The 20,557-nt window shown below is 50.3% G+C and overlaps 3 protein-coding genes across 6 annotated transcripts in view; all 3 read right to left on the reverse strand.

The window, feature by feature from the left end:
- The window catches only part of LOC105543748 (paired immunoglobulin-like type 2 receptor beta), a 31,601-nt gene extending 29,145 nt beyond the window's left edge, over positions 1-2,456 (reverse strand). The window contains exons 1-3 of the mRNA XM_011985826.1: positions 2,106-2,456; positions 1,396-1,549; positions 1,201-1,290 (exon numbers count right to left, since the gene is read on the reverse strand). Coding sequence (XP_011841216.1) covers positions 1,201-1,290; positions 1,396-1,549; positions 2,106-2,456 — 595 coding nt within the window. The remainder of the gene's footprint in view (positions 1-1,200; positions 1,291-1,395; positions 1,550-2,105) is intronic.
- A 685-nt stretch (positions 2,457-3,141) lies between these two features.
- The window catches only part of PVRIG (poliovirus receptor related immunoglobulin domain containing), a 57,915-nt gene continuing 40,499 nt past the window's right edge, over positions 3,142-20,557 (reverse strand). The window contains exons 3-7 of the mRNA XM_011985698.1: positions 4,661-5,884; positions 4,225-4,575; positions 4,016-4,142; positions 3,869-3,929; positions 3,142-3,767 (exon numbers count right to left, since the gene is read on the reverse strand). Coding sequence (XP_011841088.1) covers positions 3,456-3,767; positions 3,869-3,929; positions 4,016-4,142; positions 4,225-4,575; positions 4,661-4,778 — 969 coding nt within the window. The 5' untranslated portion in view covers positions 4,779-5,884 and the 3' untranslated portion in view covers positions 3,142-3,455. The remainder of the gene's footprint in view (positions 3,768-3,868; positions 3,930-4,015; positions 4,143-4,224; positions 4,576-4,660; positions 5,885-20,557) is intronic.
- Positions 13,279-20,557, reverse strand: part of STAG3 (stromal antigen 3) — a 52,530-nt gene continuing 45,251 nt past the window's right edge. For 3 of the 4 annotated variants that reach the window (XM_011985696.1, XM_011985697.1, XM_011985695.1), the window contains 5 exons: positions 16,813-16,987; positions 16,442-16,543; positions 16,113-16,194; positions 13,876-13,947; positions 13,279-13,668 (listed from right to left, as the gene is read on the reverse strand). In XM_011985696.1, the coding sequence (XP_011841086.1) occupies positions 13,660-13,668; positions 13,876-13,947; positions 16,113-16,194; positions 16,442-16,543; positions 16,813-16,987 (440 nt within the window). In that variant the 3' untranslated portion in view covers positions 13,279-13,659. Of the gene's footprint in view, positions 13,669-13,875; positions 13,948-16,112; positions 16,195-16,441; positions 16,547-16,812; positions 16,988-20,557 lie in introns of all 4 variants that reach the window. The other variant, XM_011985694.1, reaches the window with a different exon arrangement.

Consider the following 20,557-nt stretch of genomic DNA (forward strand, 5'->3'; position numbering starts at 1 on the left):
AAAAAAAAAAAAAAAAAAATCAATTTGGGGATATTGACCTGTTAACAGTGAGCCTTAGCCAGGCACAGTGGCTTATGCCTGTCATCCCAGCACTTTGGGAGGCCAAGGAAGGCAGATCACTTGAGCCCAAAGTTTGAGACCAGCCTGGGCAATGAAACTTCATCTCTACAAAAAAAAAAAAAAGAAAGAAAAACTACAAAAATTAGCCAGGTATGGTGGCACGTGCCTGTGGTCCCAGCTACTTGGGAGCCGGAGGCGGGAGGATCGTTTGAGCCCAGGAGGTTGAGGCTGCAGTGAGCTGAGATCCCACCACTGCACAGCCCGGATGACAGAGTGAGACCTTGTCCCAAAACACCACCGCTAGGCCATGCACGGTGGCTCACGCCTGTAATCCCAGCACTTTGGGAGGCTGAGGTGAGCGGATTATGAGGTCAGGAGATCAAGACCATCCTGGCCAACATGGTGAAACCCCGTCTCTACTAAAAATACAAAAATTAGCTGGGCGTGGTGGTGGGCGCCTGTAGTTCCAGCTACTCAGGAGGCTGAGGCAGGAGAATCGCTTGAAACCAGGAGGCAGAGGTTATAGTGAACTGAGATTGCGCCACTGCACTCCAACCTGGTGACAGAACAAGACTCCATCTCAAAAAAAAAAAAAAAAAACCACCACCACCAAAACAACAATGAGCCTTGTGATATATGAACATGGTGTATCTCACCCTTGACTTAGGCCCTGACACTCAGGCCTTTCAGACATGATCTGGCCTGGCCCCCGAGCAATGTCAGCCACACCACCTGGTGTAGATGTGAGACTGCTCTCAGAGCACCCTCATCAGCCAGCTGCGCCTCCACCCACCAGGAACATGCTTGTCCAGGCCTGCCCCCTGCCCTCCTTCCCCAAGAACTCCTCTTCCTCCCAGCCCTGTGCCCCCTGGGCGGGTTACGGCAATGCTTTGCACCTCAGGCTCCACATCTGTCAAATTGGACATCCTGAAAATACCCACCTCCTGACTTGTAAGATAAGACCATCTGGGAAGAGTTGCTCAGGCCTTGGGAGCCTCCTGGTTTACAATCTTCACATCCCTGCAGGCCTCCTCGCCCTTCTCATGTACCTGATGCTCCACATGAGCCACATGGGTGCCACACGGCCAGGGAGGGATCCCCAGGATTCAAACCCAGGTCCATTCAAAGCTGAAACCTTACTGTGGGCCATGGGTGTTGGGGCTTGTCCTGGGCACCTGGGGCCACTGGAGGGGAAGCAGGTGCTGCTGCTGGGCTGATTCAGCTCTTCCCCTGGAGCACATCAGCTCCCTCAGGCCTCAATTTCCATGCACACTGAACCAATAGCACTCTGGTCTCTGGGTCTCAGGCTCAACCATGCACCACAGCACAGTGCACCACACACTCTCAGGGTGCCCTTTTGTCGCTGCTGCTGGCTCTCACACTTGAGGTTGGGCAGCACAGAGCAGGCTGGATGTCGGGATACTTTCTGGGTCCCAAGGTGTTTGGCTCTGAGTCCCACAGGGACCAGGCTGGGCTGCAGCCTCCTAAGCTTATGGAAGACAGGTTCAGGCCAGGGGACTCTTCCTCCACTGTGTGATGGGCAAGTGGCCCTGGCAAGGGGTCCCTCAGAGCTCCCCCTTTGTCTGCCTTTTTTTTTTTTTGAGACAGAGTCTCGCTCTGTTGCCCAGGCTGGAGTGCGGTGGCGCGATCTTGGCTCACTGCAAGCTCTGCCTCCCGGGTTCACGCCATTCTCCTGCCTCAGTCTCCAGAGAAGCTGGGACTACAGGCGCCCACCACCACGCCCGGCTAGTTTTTTGTATTTTTAGTAGTAACAGGGTTTCACCGTGTTAGCCAGGGTGGTCTCAATCTCCTGACCTCATGATCCACCCGCATGGGCCTCCCAAAGTGCTGGGATTACAGGCGTGAGCCACCGCGCCCGGCCCCCCTTTGTCTGCTTCTTAGAGATACCCAGCTTTCTGGGGATCCCCTTTAGGTTTCCCCTGAGACCTTACAAGCCCCACTGTTCACACCCACCCTGGGTCCAGGGTGCTCTTGCTCTCTCCCTTCCCTCCCTGTCATCTTCCTCCCGGCACTGCCTTCCTCACCCTCCTTGGGGACCTCTGCAGCAACCCTTCGTCTCTTCCTTGAGCCCCCAGTCCTGGAGGAACTGCTGAGCTGCCTAGGCCAGTGCTGCGGGTTTCTGGGAGGAGGAGGATGACCACCAGCTGAGGAAGGCAGGCCTGACCACCTGCAACCACCCTCTTTCCAGCATAGTGCAGAGCTGGGAACTGGATGGGGCTGGGTCCTGGCAAGGCCACATCAGGGCCTGCCTGGGGCAGTGCGCTGGGCTGCGGAGGGTGGTGAGGGTGGATGCAGCCTCTGGGCAGGCCGTCCCTGAGCTGGACGTAGGGCATGGTTCCTGATTGGCAGCTGGCACTTCCTGCGATGTCCCCCATGCAGTCCCAGGGAGGGGCTGAGGGGCGGGTGCCCTTCCTCCCCAGGGGTGCTCACCCCTGCTCGGGCAGCAGCCTCAGCCTGGCTCCGGAACGACACAGCCCCACCACCTAGGGCCTGCTACGTTCCTGGGGAGTCTCGAAGCCCAGAGCCCTCTCACTCACGCTGTCTTGTGTGGCAAAAGCCCCATCAGGCCCAGGCTGTGGGGCCCACAAGCAGAAGGGCCGGCTCTGGATGGAACATTTTGTGGGGAGGCCCCCATGTCTGTGAAGGCCTCTGCCTGCCCGGAGAGGAGGTGGGGGAAGTGACTGAGGGAAGATTTCAGGCGAATCCCCCTACTCTCCACCCCCTGCCTGACACCAGCTGTGGAAGGAGGGCATCAGGACCGCAGACCAGGCCACAGCAGGGAGCCCGGCAGAAGGATGCCAGGTCAAACCACAGGGACTTCTCTCAGGCTGAAGCCCCAGGAACCCTTGCAGCTGTCCTAGGACATGGTGGGATTGGAGCAGAAACCATCCTGCTGGGATCCCCCAGTTCTATCTAGGCAGCTAGAAGTGTCCCTCAGGAAGCTCCCCCAACCCCCCGCCACCCCAAGAAGCCAGGACAGATCTCTAAGATTGGGACACTGCCCTCTCCCTGGGCCAACTCCAACCCTGCAAGGAGGCCCCAACCCACTCTGGTTCTCACCTGGCTTCTTCCTCCAGGGGTGGAGACTGCCTCCCCAGTCTCTTCACCCCCAAAGAAGCAGCACAGTCAAGGCCCAAGTCAGAGAAACTGTGTTGCTGACTTCGTCACGGCAGGAAACGACTGGAATGGGGTTCTGTCACGCACACACTCACACCTGTGCCCACACACCCCCACGCATGCACACACACAGACCACATCCGCAGCAGGTGGGCCTGGCCAAGTACCCGTGGTACACTTATTGGAGGCCCAAGAATAAAGGGGGTGGCGCCCAGGAGGCCAGGGAAGGGGAAAGTCCAGTGGCCTCATGGTCTCTCTCATCGAACTCCGAAGCGTCCTTCCACGGCCCTGGGACCCCGACAGTCAGGGAAAAGAGTGAGGCCGGGACCGGTGTGGGGAGGCCTCTCCCCTGCCTGAGTGTAGAGTCCGTTCTCAACAGAGACAAAGCTGCCATGTGCAAGGATGGGTGTGGAGGCCGAGGCGACAGGGCCCTGGGGCTGGTGTGCGGCGTGGGTGGGGAGTGATGCCCACCCGTTGGGGTGAGCCGTGTCCAAAGTAGCTGGGCAGAAGCTGGTGCTGATAGTGGCATAAGGGTCGTGGAGAGCAGCCTGGGAGGCCTGGCTGGGCGCCTGCACGGGGGAAGGAGGGTCAAGTGAGTCTGTACAGCTTGGGTCCAGCCCTGGCCCCCCTTCCCCTGCCACCTCGTCCCCAAAGCAGCCCCCCTCCTCACCCATGCTTGTGCTGTCAGTGCCTGGGAGTTGGTGTGGGATGGCTGTAGCCTAGGGGTAGGGCTGGGAGAGAGCGAGGATGGTCAGAGCTCTGCAGGGCATGTGGCCAGCCCAGTGTCAGGGGGATGTGAACAGGGCCCAGGTCTCACCGGTGCTTCTGTCGGCGCAGCAGGTGAAGGAGGTATCCACAGCCAAAGAGGAGGACTCCTGAGAGCCCCAAGATCCCGGCCAGATCTGCCCGCAGAATGGGGACAGGAGTTGGCGGGGCAGAGAGCCCTGGGCACAGAGACAAGAATCAGATCAGTGGCCAGTGCCCAAGCCCCTCCCTGCCCTCCTGGGCTCCTCGCCCTGGCCCCACCTGGGTCTGAGCTGGGCGGGAGGCTCCCACAGGACTCCCAGGAGCCTTCAGGGAAGGAAGCAAACTTGCAGCAGAAGGTGGTGTTGGCGAAGGGGCTGCTGGCCCCAGAGTCTTCCAGGGCGAGAGAGATGCTGCTCTGGGTTTCCCAGCGGGCCTGGCGAGCAGGGGCCCATTGCCGGGTGCCAAGTTCTGGGTGCAACACAGCCAGCTTGGTCCCCCCAGCACCATCGGGGCCTCCCCAGCTCACAGTCACCAGGGAGATGGAGCCAGGCCCCAGGAACCCACAATGGACAGTGAAGGACGAGAGCTCAGTGGCCTCCATCTGAACTTGCACCCACACCTCCGGGGTCCCTGTGGAACAGCAGCAAGGTTGGTGGGCTGTTGTCCTACATCGCCCTCCCTGCAGCCCCTGCCCCTCTCTGGTGCCGGCACTTACCCGCAGTGACACACAGGGTCAGCAGCACCCAGGGCAGGGCCAGGGTCCGGCGCCCCATGGCCCCCTCCAGTCCAGGTTCTGGGGACTGCAGGGCCGGCACCTGTGCCTCTGTTCTCATCGCAGGAAGTCTTCATGTTGTCAGCAGCCAAACAGCCACTTCCTTCTCCCCTCTCACACCTTCCCCAGAGGTGGTGAACACAAGGTGGCTGATTCCCTTCTTAAAGTGACAGTGAGGGCCCGCTCAGTCCCCAAGGCTGTGCTTCCGGGTAACAAGGCAGGGTGGCACAGGTGGGTGAGAACCCAGCCCTGGCTAGGCCTGGGGAGGCCAGAGAAGGGGCGGAGTAGCTGCCAGGGTCTGGAAGGACTCCCCCTTCCCTGGACAGCAAGGGATGCCGGGCTTCCCTAGGAAAGGGCTCTGTCCCACCCCTTACCCAGCTAAGGAATCTGGGAGGAGAAAGTCCCTGGGAGCGGGAAGCCAGCAAGGAGGACCTGAAAGCCAGCCCAGTGTGCGTGACCCGCCACCAATCTGACGTGGGTCCCACGCTTACACCTGCAACCCAGGCCTCCCCGACAACCCCCAGGCTGACTTGCCCACTGCCCACTCATACCTCCTGATCTACCCTGAACGCACCCCATACTGGGCTCTGCTCCAGGTGCCGTCTCCCTTGTCATAGGTGATGGCAACTGGCTTCTGGCTGCTCAGGACCAAAGCACAGCCACCAGTGCCTCTTCGCTTTCACCTCCAATGCACCAGGAAATCCTGTTGGCTTCCCACCCTGACCAAAGGACCACTTCTTCCCACCACCCCCCGACAATCCCCAGCCACTGCTACCTTCTGACTCCAGGCCTAATATTCTCCTGCCTGGAAGAGCAGAAACAATGGAGAATTGGCCTGGCTGGTTTCAGTTCTCACCACAGTGGCCAGAGTGACACTTCTGAACCCAAGTTAGGCAGGCCACTGCCCTTCTTGATTCTCACAGCCCATGACACCCAGAGTCGACGCCTCAAGGACCATCCATGTCCTGCCATCCCCACCTCCCCTGCCCTCCTACCTCACGTGCATACCTCTGAGTTGAATTAAAAGCAGCAAGATTTGGAGGTGACCAGGAGGAAACGGGCTGGCCCTTGCCGTGAGGTGTGCACAGACAGGGAATGAGAGGCCAGCACTTTAGGATGAGTCCAGGAGTTCAAGACCAGCCTGGGCAACATGGTGAGACTTTATCTCTATCAAAAAAAGAAATAAAAAATTAGCCAGGCGTGGTGGCAGACACCTGTAGTCTCAACTATTTGGGAGGCTGAGGTCGAAGGATCGCTTAAGCCCAGGAGGCAGAAGTTGCAGTGAACCGTGACTGCACCACTGCACTCCAGCCTGGGTGACAGAGTGAAACCCTGTCTTGATAAATAAACGTTGCTCTGAATTGGTTCCCTGCTTATGTCACTTCAAGGATGCAAACTGACCAGAATGCTGCTAGGCAGCAACAGGCGACCCTTTCCAGGGATCAGTTTGCTTTGTGTGCTGTGAGCTGGAATGCAGGGTCCAGTGAGAGCCCAGGGTGCTGTCTTAAGGTTGATCTTGTCCACAGTGTGGTAAGGACTGAAGAGACAGCCCTATCCCAAGTCACCTCTCTGGGCCCTGGTTTGCCCGTGTCAAAGACTCATCATGTCTGCTTAATCCTGTGGTGCTGGCTGGATGTGGTGGCTCATGACTATAATCCCAGCACTTTGGGAGGCTGAGGTGGGTGGATCACTTGAGCCCTGGAGTTTGAGACCAGCCTGGGCAACACAGTGAGACCCTGCCTCTACAAAAAATAAACATTAGCTGGGTGTGGTGGCTTTCGCCTGTAGTCTCAGTTACTCGGGAGGCTGAGGCGGAAGGATCACTTGAGCCTGGGAGGCGGAGAGGTTGCCGTGAGCCAAGATCATGCCACAACACTCCAGCATGGGCAAGAGTGAGATCCTATCTCAAAAAAAAAAAAAAAAAAATTAATAAAAAAAATACAAAATAAGAATCCTGTGATGTTTGACACAAATCAGGTTTGGTCTCTGGGGCAAACTGTCCCCTCATCCACACCCTGCAGCCCATAGTGGTCTTCATGGTACCTATGCAGCCAGTCACCCATGGCTCCCAACATTCTTTTAACCCTTTGCCCTTTGCCCAGGCCACCTGTACTGATCTCCACACCTGCCTCAGACCTGCTTTTACTGCTTTCTCCACTACCGTCCCCCAGGCAGGGTGTGAGACTGGTGCAGAGGGGACCTACCTCGGGTGCCCTGGCCAGCATAGCTGCAAAGCACCTAGGGCACCTGAGGCTGCTGCATATCTACCTCCCTAGTCTGAAAGACCCTTGCCTCTCACTGAAAGAAACCAAAAATGTTTAACCTCAGAATAGGCTTCTTAGCCATATTTTGGGATGGTTGCCCAGAGGGCTTGTAGGCAGCTGTGGGCCTGCAACGTGGTCTTCAGTCAGGGAAATCCGCCTCTGCAGAGGAGACGGTGGAATAGACAGCAGATGCACACAGCCTTTCTCTGCAGTCTCCATGTCTGGATCTAGGAAAGACAAACTGAGAGGCGGGACCCCTTTAAGGGTCTGAAGGACTTGCTTACCACAGGCTCCGCAGAGCACCAGCTGTGAGGTGTCACCTGCAGAACAAGACCTTTGCTAGCCAAGTCTCTCCTCTCCCCTTCCTTTAACCTGTTTTGCTGTGCTCCGGGCCTCCCATTATTTCTGTAATTTCAAGATGGTTATAAAAAGTGTCAACCATCTGGCTGTTTCTTTTTTTATATATTTTATATGACTTGTGCACATGTGTGCACATAGTAACATTTTTTTTTTTTTTTTTTTTTTGAGACAGAGTCTTGCTCTGTCGCCCAGGATGCAGTGCAGTGGTGCGATCTAGGCTCACTGCAAGCTCCGCCTCCCGGGTTTGCGCCTGGCTAACATGGTGAAACCCCGTCTCTACTAAAAATACAAAAAATTAGCCGGGTGTGGTGGCGGGCACCTATAGTCCCAGCTACTCAGGAGGCTGAGGCAGGAGAATGGCGTGAACCCGGGAGGCAGAGCTTGCAGTGAGCCTAGATCAACTGGATATCAATGTCCCCTCTTCAGGGGTGGCTGTCTCAGTCCTATAACTGCTTCCACTGGAAGAGTCCGAGCTCCTCCATCCTAGCCTCGGTTCTGTGCAGCAAACAGCTCAGCCCTGAGCAGCCCCTGTTCTTCTGTAGGCCCATGGGGCCCACTGCAGATAGGAACCCAAGCAGCTGATTTGGACGGCCTCAATTCCTGGGGCCAAAACACAGGGTCCTGGAGGGCCTAGTCTCACCACAGAGAAAGGGAAATGGCTATAAAAATCCAAAATATTTTTGACAGAGGACTAGAGGCCTCCTCCTCCCCTAAATGCTTTGGCACTTGACACAACCTTAGGGAAAAGGAAGGAAGCCAAGAAGACTCAGGAGTTAAATTTTCTCAGCAACTGGGCAGAAAAAGAGCTTGAAATTAGAGGAAAAATAAAGTTGTTTCTGCTCATCTGAGTTTGTAGAGTAAGACTTGTGACTGCTGCATTTATTTTTACATGTATGTTTTAATGTTGTGAAAAGGGCCACTTTTGTTCCTCTGTAACTTTAATTACAGCTTACCCTTTATCACAGTAATACAGCTAATGTGAGGTAGTGTCTTCAGTGGATACTATGTGCTAAACCCATTCTCAGTGATGCACATACATCAGTTCCATACTTAACAATCACTTTATGTGGGAAATAACTTGCTCAGGGTGGAAAGGCTACTTACACAGTGAAGCCAAAATTTAAACCCTGACAAAAATTTTCACTTCAGAACCCATAATATTCAGCATTATGCGGAGCTGCTTTCTCCCACACCTTGGTTAAAAAAATAAAATTGAACTGCAAGATTGTGTCAGCAAACGGCAGTCGTCCTTTCTGCCCTGGCAGTGCAGAAGCCAGGAGTTGAACCCATGTCTCTCACCAGGTTAAGCTGACTTGCTAAGTTCGGATGTGACCTCAGAGACAGAGGCTACTCCAGCAATACAAGACGCTTTATTTTTCGGCTTCTACCTACGCCACCCAATCCCTTCACTGGGCCTAACTTACTGAATCAAATTAAGTATATTTCCCTTCAAGTTTTCCCAGGATTCTGGTCTCCTTTGCACCCTACAGGTCTTCTCTAAACGCCCCGGGTTTATCTATCCTTTGGTGAGTTTTCAGCTCTTCTCCTTATTTCTCTGCCCCATCCCGACCAAAAATCTTCAGTGCCTGTTTCTCTCTGACATCCAAATCCCACATACATCTAGGGGTAATTGGTGAATCTGACCTGATGAGTGACTCGTTTTGTGAATCCTTTCTAGGATCTCAGTATTTCATCCTATCCGAAGGGAAGGCTCTAAAGAGCTCAAGGAAGACCTCACGATGTCTATGTGTGAGAAGAAACCGTTCACCCCTTCACTATCACACCCTATCATCCAAGCACACATTCCTCTTTCATCCCATAAACCCCAGTGTCACCTGGAGTTACAAGGATGGGGCGACTTATCTAGTAACTGAAGACTCTCAGTAATCTGAAAAAAAAAAAATCTCTTCACTTATAACTCAGGAGACAACACCAACAAGTCACTTCCGGCAGAGCTCATGGCCACAGTGCAAGTTAAAAAAGGTAAAGCCTTATTGAAAATCATTAAAAGTAATCTTAAAACAATTATTCGATATTAACAGACAATGCCAAGCGGTGCCATGTGGGAGGCAAGCCACCCAGCTGCCAAGGCAAGAGACCAAGGGCACAAGCTGTTCCAGTATAATAAAGAAAATATACAGAATAAGAATAGTTGTACTAGAAATATAGATATGATTATATATGAATATCACTAACCATTAGTTTATAGCATTACTCTTTATTCCAATATTATAATAATATTTTTTCTACAATCATAACCTAGGAAAAACCAGGCCATACAGAGATAGGAGCTGAAGGGACACAGTGAGAAGTGACTAGAAGACCAGAGTGTGAGCTCTCTGTCATGCCCAGACAAGGCCACTAGAGGGCTCCCTGGTCTAGTGGTAACGCCAGTGCCTGGGAAGGCACCTGTTACTTAGCAGACCTTGGTCTAGGGGTAGCAGACCGGGAAAGGGAGTCTCCCTTTCCCAGGAGGAGTTAGAGAAGACTGTACCACCACCTCTTGTGGAAGGCCTGACAGTCAGGCCCGCCCACAGTCATCCGGAGGCCTAACCGTTTCCCTGGGATGCTGTGCTTCAGCAGTCACGCTCCTGTTTCACTTTCATGTTCCGCTCTGTACACCTGGCTCCACCTTCTAGATAGTAGCAGAATTAGTGAAAGTAGTAAAGTCTTTGACCTTTCTGAGAAAAGCATAGAAGAAATAACGACGTAAGCTGTCCTCTCTCTCTCTGCCTCGGCTACCTAAAAGGGAAAGGCCCCCTGTCCGGTGAACACGTGACTCACATGACCTTATCAATCACTGGAGATGACTCACACTCCTTACCCTGCCCCTTTTGCCTTGTATACAATAAATAGCAGCGCGGTCAGGCATTCAGGGCCACTACTGGTCTCCGCATCTAAGTGGTAGTGGTCCCCTGGGCCCAGCTGTCTTTTCTCTTTGTCTTGTGTCTTCATTTCTACAGTCTCTTGTCTCCACACATGAGGAAAAAAACCCACAGACCCAGTAGGGCTGGCCCCTACAGTGCCAGACCCTGAAAAGCACTGCTCTGCATCACTTGTCAGGCTGGGCAAAGGCCTCCGTGCCTGCTACCTGAGCTAGCCTCAGCTCGGTCCATCCTGGCCTGGGCCTGGCCAGTGGGAGATGCTGCTGAGAAGCCGGAGCCCTGGGCTGTTCCAGCCAGCCGGCAGGGGGCTCGCTGTCATGAACCCTTCACAGCTGAGCATGTCAAGGTGGGGGCGTGCATAAAAAATATCCACAGATGTTGTGCAGCAGAAATAAAGAAAAATTCTAATCTTTTAAGACAAAAATATAGTATCGCTTCTTGGCCTTTTGGCCAAGATCAAGTGTAGATAAAAACATTGTAAGTCATGATTGCCCTGGAATACGATCGGGAAGAGAGGCAAACCCCCAGCCCATCACCACACACTGCAGCTCATGCACTTCAGGTTTTGTGCTCCCAAACAATGCCTATTCTCATGAGGGCACTGTTGTCTGCACTGGGAAATCATCCTCTGACCTGTTCACAAGTCTTCCAGATGAAGATTTTCAGTGGGTTTGGATCTATTTAAAAAGCAATTAACAGCAAAGAGGAACCTAATCCACTTGAATTTGCCTGTTTTTGAGAGGTACTCCTGGAAGTTATGAAGGTCATTAAAATTAATATCAGAATAAACAACTTTTTTTTTTTTGAAACGGAGTCTCGCTCAGTCGCCAGGCTGGAGTGCAGTGGCGCAATCTCGGTTCACTGCAACCTCCGTCTCCCGGGTTCAAGTGATTCTCCTGTCTCAGCCTCCCGAGTAGCTGGGACTACAGGTGCACGCCACCACGCCCAGCTAATTTTGTTGTATTTTTAGTAGAGACGGGGTTTCACCATGTTGGTCAGGATGGTCTCAATCTTTTGACCTCGTGATCTGCCCGCCTTGGCCTCCCAAAGTGCTAGGATTACAGGCATGAGCCACCGCACCCAGCCCTAAACTAAACTTTCAACTGAACTTCAGAAAATGTTGAACCATGATTTTAAAAAATGTTTCTCACTTTGCTCTCACTAAACCCTTTTTTAAGAGCAAAAAGGTATTTTGCACTGTTAACCAATGAAATATTTTAAAACACTTATTTCATCAACTCATCTGTTACATTTTAAATGTGTATAATATAGAAGTAGTACATGTTTATATAACTTAAAATTTTTAAAAAACTGATATAAATGTCCAAATGTTGGGAGTCTTATGACTTTAAGGCCCTGTTCCAGTTGCTATGGCTACATAACAAACCCCTCCAGACTGAGTGGTGTAAACCACCATCTTATTATGTTCATGGGCTCATGGTCAGGAATTTGGAAAGTGCACAGAAAAGATGGGCTGTCTCCGCTCCCTGATGCCTGGACCTCAGCTGGGAAAATTGAAAAACAGGGGAAGTTGGAATCATCTGATTCCCGTCTGGACTGAGTCTGGCAGCCAACATGGATGTTGGCTGGGACCTCGGTGAGGGCTGCTGGCAGGAACACCTACACACGGCCTTTTCCTTCGGCTGCTGGGCTTGCTCACAGAATGGTGACTGGGTTCTAAGCATGAACCCAAGTACAAGAAGAGATAGGAAATGGAAACTGCCAGTTTCCTTAAAATCTGGGCCCACTACCTAGCACGGCATCATTTCTATCATCTTCTATTAGTCAAGCATCACAGAGCCCATATTCAAGGAGATAACCTAGACCCAGCCTCTCAATAAACAGTGTCAAAATCTTTAGGGAGTATGGTGTCAAGCTCCCAGATTCAAAGGCTGTGACTCAACCCAGTGCACTGAGCTGCCTGGCTGTACACAGGTGTCCATATTGATGTAAAGCCCCCAAGCTGCTCTTATCCTCTTGTGATCTCTCAATGAGTTAGCCTTCCCCCCAACCCAGCTCTGACTCCCTCAGACTCCTTTCCAAAAGGAGACCCACAAGCCAATTTCTTCTAGCTTTTATCTGGGAGGGACAGGTGGGGGCAGGGAGGGAGAATAAAAGGGGCGAGGCAGTCTTGGCTAAGTGACCTGATCGCAGGAAGTCATGGCTCTTTCTGCACAGATCACTAGCTGGATGGCTGTGTCTGGCCTAGGAGACCACAGTGAGAACCTGTCACTAAAGCAGGTGCCCATGATGGGAAGAACTGGAAATTATATCTAAAGAGAGAGGCTGAAGCGTTCCTTAAACCACAGAAAACAGTGAAAGTACAAAATGACAACAGCTGTCTTCAAATACTGCTTGTCAGAGGGACAAGACAGAATAGAAGTGCTATGCTGCTCCACAAGGCAAAACAAGAGCAAACGTCTGTCTGAGTTTCAAGAGGCTGGCCCTGAGGCTGCACTGCAGCAGTCTAGGTGAGAGATGATGGTGACAATGTGTGGAGGACATAGGCCAGAGAATATTTTTCACCAAGTCTTGACAGAACTTGGTGAAGAACTAGCTGGAGAAGGCAAGAGTGAAGGTGACATCACTTGGATTTTAGGGTTGGACATTTACAGTAACTCCTTAGTTTCATTTTAACTCTCAGATACTGTGATTTGATCAAATTCCAAATTATGACAGGTACCTTTGGGATGACAGGATAAAATTTCCTTTGGAAAGAACCCCTGGGTGAAGGCTGCCAGGACACATGGCCTGGCCTGGCCCGCGTGGGTGAGACCAGCAGATTTACAAGGTCCTGCTATACTCTCCCATCTGTCAGCACAACTTTCACTGCTGCAGAGGCTGTGGCCACTAGATAAACTACTCACAGGCAGTCAATCCCTCCCTATCTCCACTGCCTCACCCCGCCTCTCAGTTACTAAGCAATACTTCCTGGAGAGCCTGTAGACAAAGCACCTGCAGGGTGTGGGGACACCTATACACTGGGCCATGGGACAAGGCAGACGAAGAATCTGACCTCCATCAGTTTAATGATCTCAAGCCACACCTTGGGAACGTGTGGATTCAAACATGTTTATTGAGCGAATCATTAGGACAAACAATAGGCTGAGAAAGATGTTCCAAAAATCCAGGAAACTATGGGCTCTTTCCATTAGACACAGAGAGGCGCTGCCCCTCTCCACTCCAAACAGAACAGGAAAACAGCAGGGGGACTGGGTCACAGTGCATTAGGGAGGACAGGGTCTCTCAGCTTCTCTACCCCAATATCACCAGAGGGAAAGGTTAGGTTAGAAAAACAATGCCCAACTCCTTCCCCTCAGAGCCCAGGGCTGAAGCCTGGGGGAATGCTTCATTTTGCTCCTTTTCTCTTTGCGTTTTCCAAATGGTCACATCCTTGAGGTAGGGAGTGGAGCTGGGGAGGGGCCCAGTCATGTCAGAAATCCTATAATGAGAAAGATGAAAGGAATACACTGGACACAGCAACAGGCCAATGGGCAGACCGTCCTCCCCTGGGTTACCGTAAAAGCCCCAGAGACAGCTCAGAGGGCCACCCCCAGGCTGTGGCCTTTCTGTCAATTTGATGAGTACATGGGTTGCCTGCCAGCATTTCCCAAGGACACATAACTCCTCCTGCTCTGGGGACACTCACCTCAACATCCAGCTCTGTAGAATCTAAGAGGTCCAGCCCACGCTCACTGGGGGAAGAGTAGCTACTTGCTTGCTAGAGAGAATGAGGTTAAAAGTCAAAAAGGGGCCGGGCGCGGTGGCTCAAGCCTGTAATCCCAGCACTTTGGGAGGCCGAGACGGGCGGATCACGAGGTCAGGAGATCAAGACCAGCCTGGCTAACACGGTGAAACCCCGTCTCTACCAAAAAAGACAAAAAACTAGCCAGGTGAGGTGGCGGGCGCCTGTAGTCCCAGCTACTCGGGAGGCTGAGGCAGGAGAATGGCGGGAACCCGGGAGGCGGAGCTTGCAGTGAGCTGAGATCCGGCCACTGCACTCCAGCCTGGGCGACAGAGCGAGACTCCGTCTCAAAAAAAAAAAAAAAAAAGTCAAAAAAGCCTTTCTACACTTCTATCACTTCGCAAACAAAAAAACCAGTTCCTTTCCCAGCCTCATAAGAACAAATATGGGCACAGCAGGCCCCTATGGCACCTCCTGGTAGGGATGTTAGTGTGGACACGAGGATCGGGCCTGACTGCAGAGCACTTCTTGGCCTGCTGACTGAGCCCCTTCAATGCCTTTGGTTTGGAAACCAGAAAATGGATTTTTCCTGAGATGTTAGGAAATAATATTTTAACAGAGGCCTTGCTCTCTAGTCTCTGGTTTGAAGGTATCATTGTTTGGTTTCTCCTTCTAAGCACAAGACTCCCCTGTTCTGTTCTATTCCGTTCTTTTTCCCTCCCTGTAGAGAAGAGAACAGAACAGAAGAATAACAGAAGATGCAGAGCCTGTAATGGACAGAATATCTGTGTCCCCCTAAACACGCACGTTGAAATCCTTCCCCCAGTGTGATGCTGTTTGGAAGTGGGGCCTTTGGGAGATGACTGGGTCACAGGGGTGCAGCCCTCATGGATGGATGAATGCCTTCTAAGCCCAGGTCAGAGAGCTAGCTTGCTGTTTCTCCTCCAGGTGAGGATACAACTAGAAGCCAGCAGTCTGCAGGCTGGAAGAAGGCCCTCACCAGAACCCAACCCTGGGACTTCAGCCTCCAGAACCGTGAGAAATGAATTCCTGCTGTTTGTAAGATATCAGTCTATGGAATTCCGTTACAGTAGCCTGAACTCAGACATAGCCCCTTTCCATGTATAAAGTGGTTTTACCTTATATTTTATGTAAAAGGTCCTTTTTATTTATTTTTGAATTGTTGATTTTTTTTTTTTTTTTTAAGAGGAGTTTACTGTTACCCAGGCTGGACTCCAACTCCTGGACTATTGATCCTCCTGTCTCCACCTCCTGAGTTGCTGGAACTACAGGCTAACAGTTCTGTTTTAAAGATGAGAAAATGGGCTGCACGCAGTGACTCACACCTGTAATCCAGCACTAAAGGAGGCTGAGGCAGGTGGATCCGCTCGAGGTCAGGTGTTCGAGAATAGCCTGGCCAACATGGCGAAATCCCACCTCTACTAAAAATACAAAAAAAATTAGCCAGGCATGATGGCACACGCCTGTAATCCCAGCTACTTGGGAGTCTGAGGCAGGAGAACCGCTTGAGCCCAGGAGGCAGAGGTTGCAGTGAGCCGAGATTGTGCCACTGCACTCCAGCCTAGGCGACAGAGAGAGACTCTACCTCAAAAAATAAAAATAAATCAAAAATAAAGGTGAGAAAATGCAGGCTGAGAAGGGGTAAAGTGCTAACTTGACATGGAGTTGAGGACTAGCACTCAGGTCACCTCACTCCAAATGCCAGGCTTTTCCCAGTACACCAGCAGCATTTCCTCCTGGGGAAACAGGCTAGGTTAGAAGGGGAGTGAGGGAAGGGACAGGGAGGGGAAGTCCTCTAGTAGGGAGAGGGAGGACAGGGGGTAATGTGTTGGGAGGAGAGACACTGAAGGGGGCTGCCACCTGGACTGAATGACCTCCCACCTCCAGCATTAGGACTTCCAATTCCTAGGAGGTTCGGAGGCAACAACATTTACTTAGGGATTGGGAGCAAGAGTGCTATTCCAAACTTCTTTGGTATTTGTAATTTCTTTTCCTTATTCTTTACTAAAAGTAGAGTCTAAGCAAGTCCAAACCAATGTATAACCTGTCCTCCTTTACTCTAGATTCATTCAGCTTTCAGAGACCAGGGATCACTGAGTGGGGAGAGGGGAAGCACCCTGGCTTCTCTTTGGCACATCAGCCCCTAGTTCTTGAGAGAAAGGGCAGGGTGGTCCACTCACCATGTCTGTATCCTGCCGTTCTTCACTCGACTCATTCTGAATTTCTAACTCTTCTTCCTCATTCTCTTCCATAAGGCTGAGTCTGATGTAGGGGCAAAGAGTCAGGCTTTTCAAACTGTTCTTTGAGGACCCCTGAGAGTTTCTCAGACATTCGGGGTGGGGGAAGTTAAGTACAACATAGTAGGTTTCCAGATTGTGCTGACAGGAAGTGCTCTGTGGCTAAAACAAGCCCAAAAAGCACCCACAGAGAGGCAATGGGTGAGACAGGAATCCCCTTACAGTGGGCAACAGATCTGAAGTGAAGACAGGAGATGATGAGAAAAGCTCACCGCATCAGCTGGTTGCCCAGACCAGGACCTGAAGGGTTGCGTGGAGTCTGGAAATACTGTGGACCCAAGAACCTTGACCTCTGGGTGCCTGCGAGGGGCTGACTGCTGGGAATGAAGCAGGATCAATGATGGGATAAAAATCAAGAGTAAGAAGAGGAGGATGTAAGGCAGCTGGTGTTAATGGGGAGAAAAGCTCAGTGTTGGGAGAGATGCATTTTAAAGCTAAAAAATGGAGAAGGATTAGAGAAGAACCCAACAATGAGGGACTGCTACAGCAGGGTTGTTTCTGTTACAAAACAGAAACAGCAAGATGGAGGTAGCCAGACACCAAACTGGGAACTCAGACACCCAGATTCCCTCCATGGCCTCACCCCTGGGCAAAATCCAACTCTGAGCCATCTTCTTCCTCCATCTCTTCCAGCCCCCACAGGGGCTGCCTGCTCTTCACGGCAGTGGAGGTGAGAGTGGGCGTGGGTGGGATGCTGTTCAGCTTCAGACTTTCTTCCTGGGATGAGGAGACGTCCTCTCTGTCGTGCCTGGCAGGCCCTGCCAAGCAGATGCACACATTAGCCACAGCCCAGGGCCTGCAACAGGTGTGCTCTCTTTCCAAGACCTGCCCAGGATTTAGTAAGGGAAAGCCATCAAGAAGAGAATGGAAGACCTATACAGCCTCATTCTGTTGCCCTCAAATGGGCATAGCCCTATGTACTAAATACATAGCCTTATGTACCAAAAAGTAAGGCTTAGAGAATTGTAGTTAGGCCTTGTCCAAGGAAAACCTGCTACACAGCTTAGAAAACAAGATGGAAAGATATGTAAATATACATTTCACAGATAAACTGTAACAGGTGAACAGGTGAACACAAATATGAGGGAGGGTTGGAGTCTCTAAGATTGAGAGGTCTGAGTTAGCCAATGAAGACATTTGAGCTCCTATCCAAGATTTCTGAGGTCAGAAAAAGCTTAACATGACAACAGAGTTTTGGTACCAGAGGCTAGAGTGGACTCATGAGGGCCAGGAAAGAACTGGAAAATGGGAGACAGGATTTTCTAAAAGCTAGAAAAAAATGAAGTGATTACAATGCCAGTATAATTGATATGATATGAAGGGGGACTTAGCTCCTACAGAGATCAGAGAAGGTAGAGGAGGAGAAAGAATCTAAAGATTCTCACTACCTGAGAAAACCCAGGCAATACTATTTTAAAGCATCAATCAAATTGATATTAAGTCTGTTAACTGTAAACAGTCACACTCCCGTTACCCTCCTTCTCCATGGCCATGTTCATCCACTGAAAACAATAATCCCAAAGTGAGCTGCTATGGGTTTAAGCAGAGGGCTACAGAAAACAGGGAAGAGCCATACCCCTGGGCTTGTATGCCCAGAGAGGAAACCCTGGGGCCCCAGGTGTGTCCTCCTGATCTCCCCGAGCTATTAGTGGTGTGATGCCCGAGGGCTGGGCCCTTGAGTCTCTCCTCTTCTCCATCTTCACTGGCTTCCCCATCTTCACTAGATTACCCAGCCACTGAGGTTCACATCCTTAAATATCACCTACACTCTGCCACATCCCAAAGGGATCTCAAGCCTTCAGCTCTCCCCTGAACTCCATCTTAACAGCCCCCACGGTTTGTTCAACATCTCCGCCTGTAATCCTGTGGCCAACACCAATGCCCCAACCTTCCCCCACAGCTATCTTCACTCTCTGCCTTCCCCATCTCAGATACTGTCAACTCCATCCTTCTGTCAGGCCAAAACTTGGAGCTATTCTCAACTCCTCTTTTGGTTTTATATCCCACATCCAGTTTGTCAGAAAAGCCTACTAGAGATACCTTGAAAATGCACCCAGAATCTGGCCATTTCTCGGCACCTCCACCATTGCCCCTGGCCTAAGAAGCTCTCTTATCTTGAATCTTGGGCTGGATTCCTACAACTGCCACAGCCTCCCTGCTGGTCTCCCCGCTTCAAGCCTTCCCCCATCTCCTGTTGTTTTCAACACAGCAGCCAGTAGGATCCTTTAAAAACAGACGTTGATCCTATTGTTCCTCTGCTCAAAATCCTCCAATGGTTTCCTACTGCACTCAGAGTAAAAGTCAGTCTCTGCCTTAGATGCTCTGGGATCCTGCACCCTATTTGGTCTCATATCCTACCATCTGCATTCTGGCCATAATGGTCTTCTCTGCTGTTCCTTGAACATTTCCCCCATCCCCTCATGGCCTCAGGACTGGCTGCTTCCTTTGCTATGCTATTCTGATACACACTAAGCAGCCTCCCTCACATGTGAAAAAAATTCACTGGGAGGCCAATAGGCTGAAACATCTCTTGCACTTTGGGTTCCTAAGTCAGCAAACTGAAACTCAACTCAGAGTGAAAGTGTTGTGTGTAACCTAGGAGAAGGAAACTTAAGCTTAACCAGTCAGAAACTACCGACTAACCTCTAACAAGAGATTTATGGTCAGTTAACCTCTAAATATGAACTTTCCACTTTAACCAATTAAATATTTTCTTTGTCTTGCTCCCACAGACACCTTGTAAGACACCTCTCTGGTTTCCTCAGTGGTGGCACCCTGAACTGCTTGCGGTCTGTCACTGCCTGATTGATAAATTGCTGAATGCTCAAATAAACCTGTTAAAATTTTAATGTGCCTAAGAGTATCTTTTAACTTATTTTTAGGCTTTTTGTCCAACATTTGTGTTCTTGAGTCTTCCCTTGATCTGTCTTTATAAGACTGCAATCCCCACCAGGATTCCTCATACTCCTCCCTGTTTTTTGTCATAGCATTTACTACTATCTGACACCCTCTAAAGAAAGAGATTTTTGGCTTTTTTGTTCACTGCTGTATTCCCAGCACATGGTGCTCAGTATCTATTGAATGAATAGAAACAATCTCTTCAGTTTTATCTTGCCTTCACAAACCCTACGCTTTAGGCAGAGCGATCTATGTACCTCCATGCTTCGCCCAGCACACAGCGTTCTATGCTTTGCTTGTGCTATTCTGCCAGCCCATGGTGCTCTTCCTTCCTCTGTTCAGCTTACACAAATATTACTTATTTTTTAAGCTCCAGCATTTCCGTCTTCTTGGTAAAGCCTTCGTCATTCTCTGAATTCTACAGCATTCATTTGTACAAGCCTTCAGGCAGTTATTTATTGGCAATTGCTCATAATTCGGGTTTTCCATAATTAAAATTTCCCCTTTTCCTATTAGATGATAAGCTGCTGAAGGATTCTTCATGGCCCCTAAAACACTGAACATAGTATCTTGCATATAGTAGGTCCTTAACAAATATGTATTAGTTAATTGATTAAAGCAGTTTCCTGGTGGTACAAGATATAATTTTACGTGGTACACAGAAGACAGCAAAAAGAAATCACACCCCATCTCACGCCATACACAAAAATTAACTCAAACTGGATCACACATCTAAATCAAGAGCTAAAACTGTAACTCTTAGAAGAAAACACAGGAGTAAATCTTTGTGACCCTGAATTAGCCAACAATTTCTCAAGATAGGGCATCAAAAGCAAAAGCAACAAAAGGAAAAAGTAAGTTAGATTTCACCAAATTCAAGAATTTTTGTGTTTCAAAGGATACCACCAATAACATGAAAAGACAACCCAAAAAATGGGAGAAAATGTTTGCATATCATAAGAAATCTCATGTCTAGAATATATAAAGAATACTTAAAATTCAACAATAAAAAGACAACCCTATTTTAAAATAGTAAACGATCAGAACAGACATTTCTCCAAAGAAGATAAACAAATTGTCAATAAGCACATGAAAAGATGCTCAATACCACTGGTCATTAGGGAAATGCAAATTTAAACTACAATGAGATACCACACCTTACAGTAACTAGGAGATGGATAAAATAAAAAATAATAAGTACCAGTGACAACATGGAGAAACCAGGGGCCCCATACATTGCTGGTAGGATTGTAAAATGGTGTAGGTACTTTGGAAAACAGTGTGGTAGCTCCTCAAATACTTAAATATAGAATTGCCATATGACCCAGCAATTCCACTCCCAGGTATATCTCAAGAAAACTGAAAAGATGCATCTACCCAAAAGTTTGTACACGCATGTTTAGCAGCATTATGCATAAAACAGCCCAAAT

The sequence above is a fragment of the Mandrillus leucophaeus genome, unplaced genomic scaffold (assembly GCF_000951045.1).
Source record: "Mandrillus leucophaeus isolate KB7577 unplaced genomic scaffold, Mleu.le_1.0 Scaffold29, whole genome shotgun sequence".
In the NCBI taxonomy this organism is placed as follows: Eukaryota; Metazoa; Chordata; class Mammalia; order Primates; family Cercopithecidae; genus Mandrillus; species Mandrillus leucophaeus.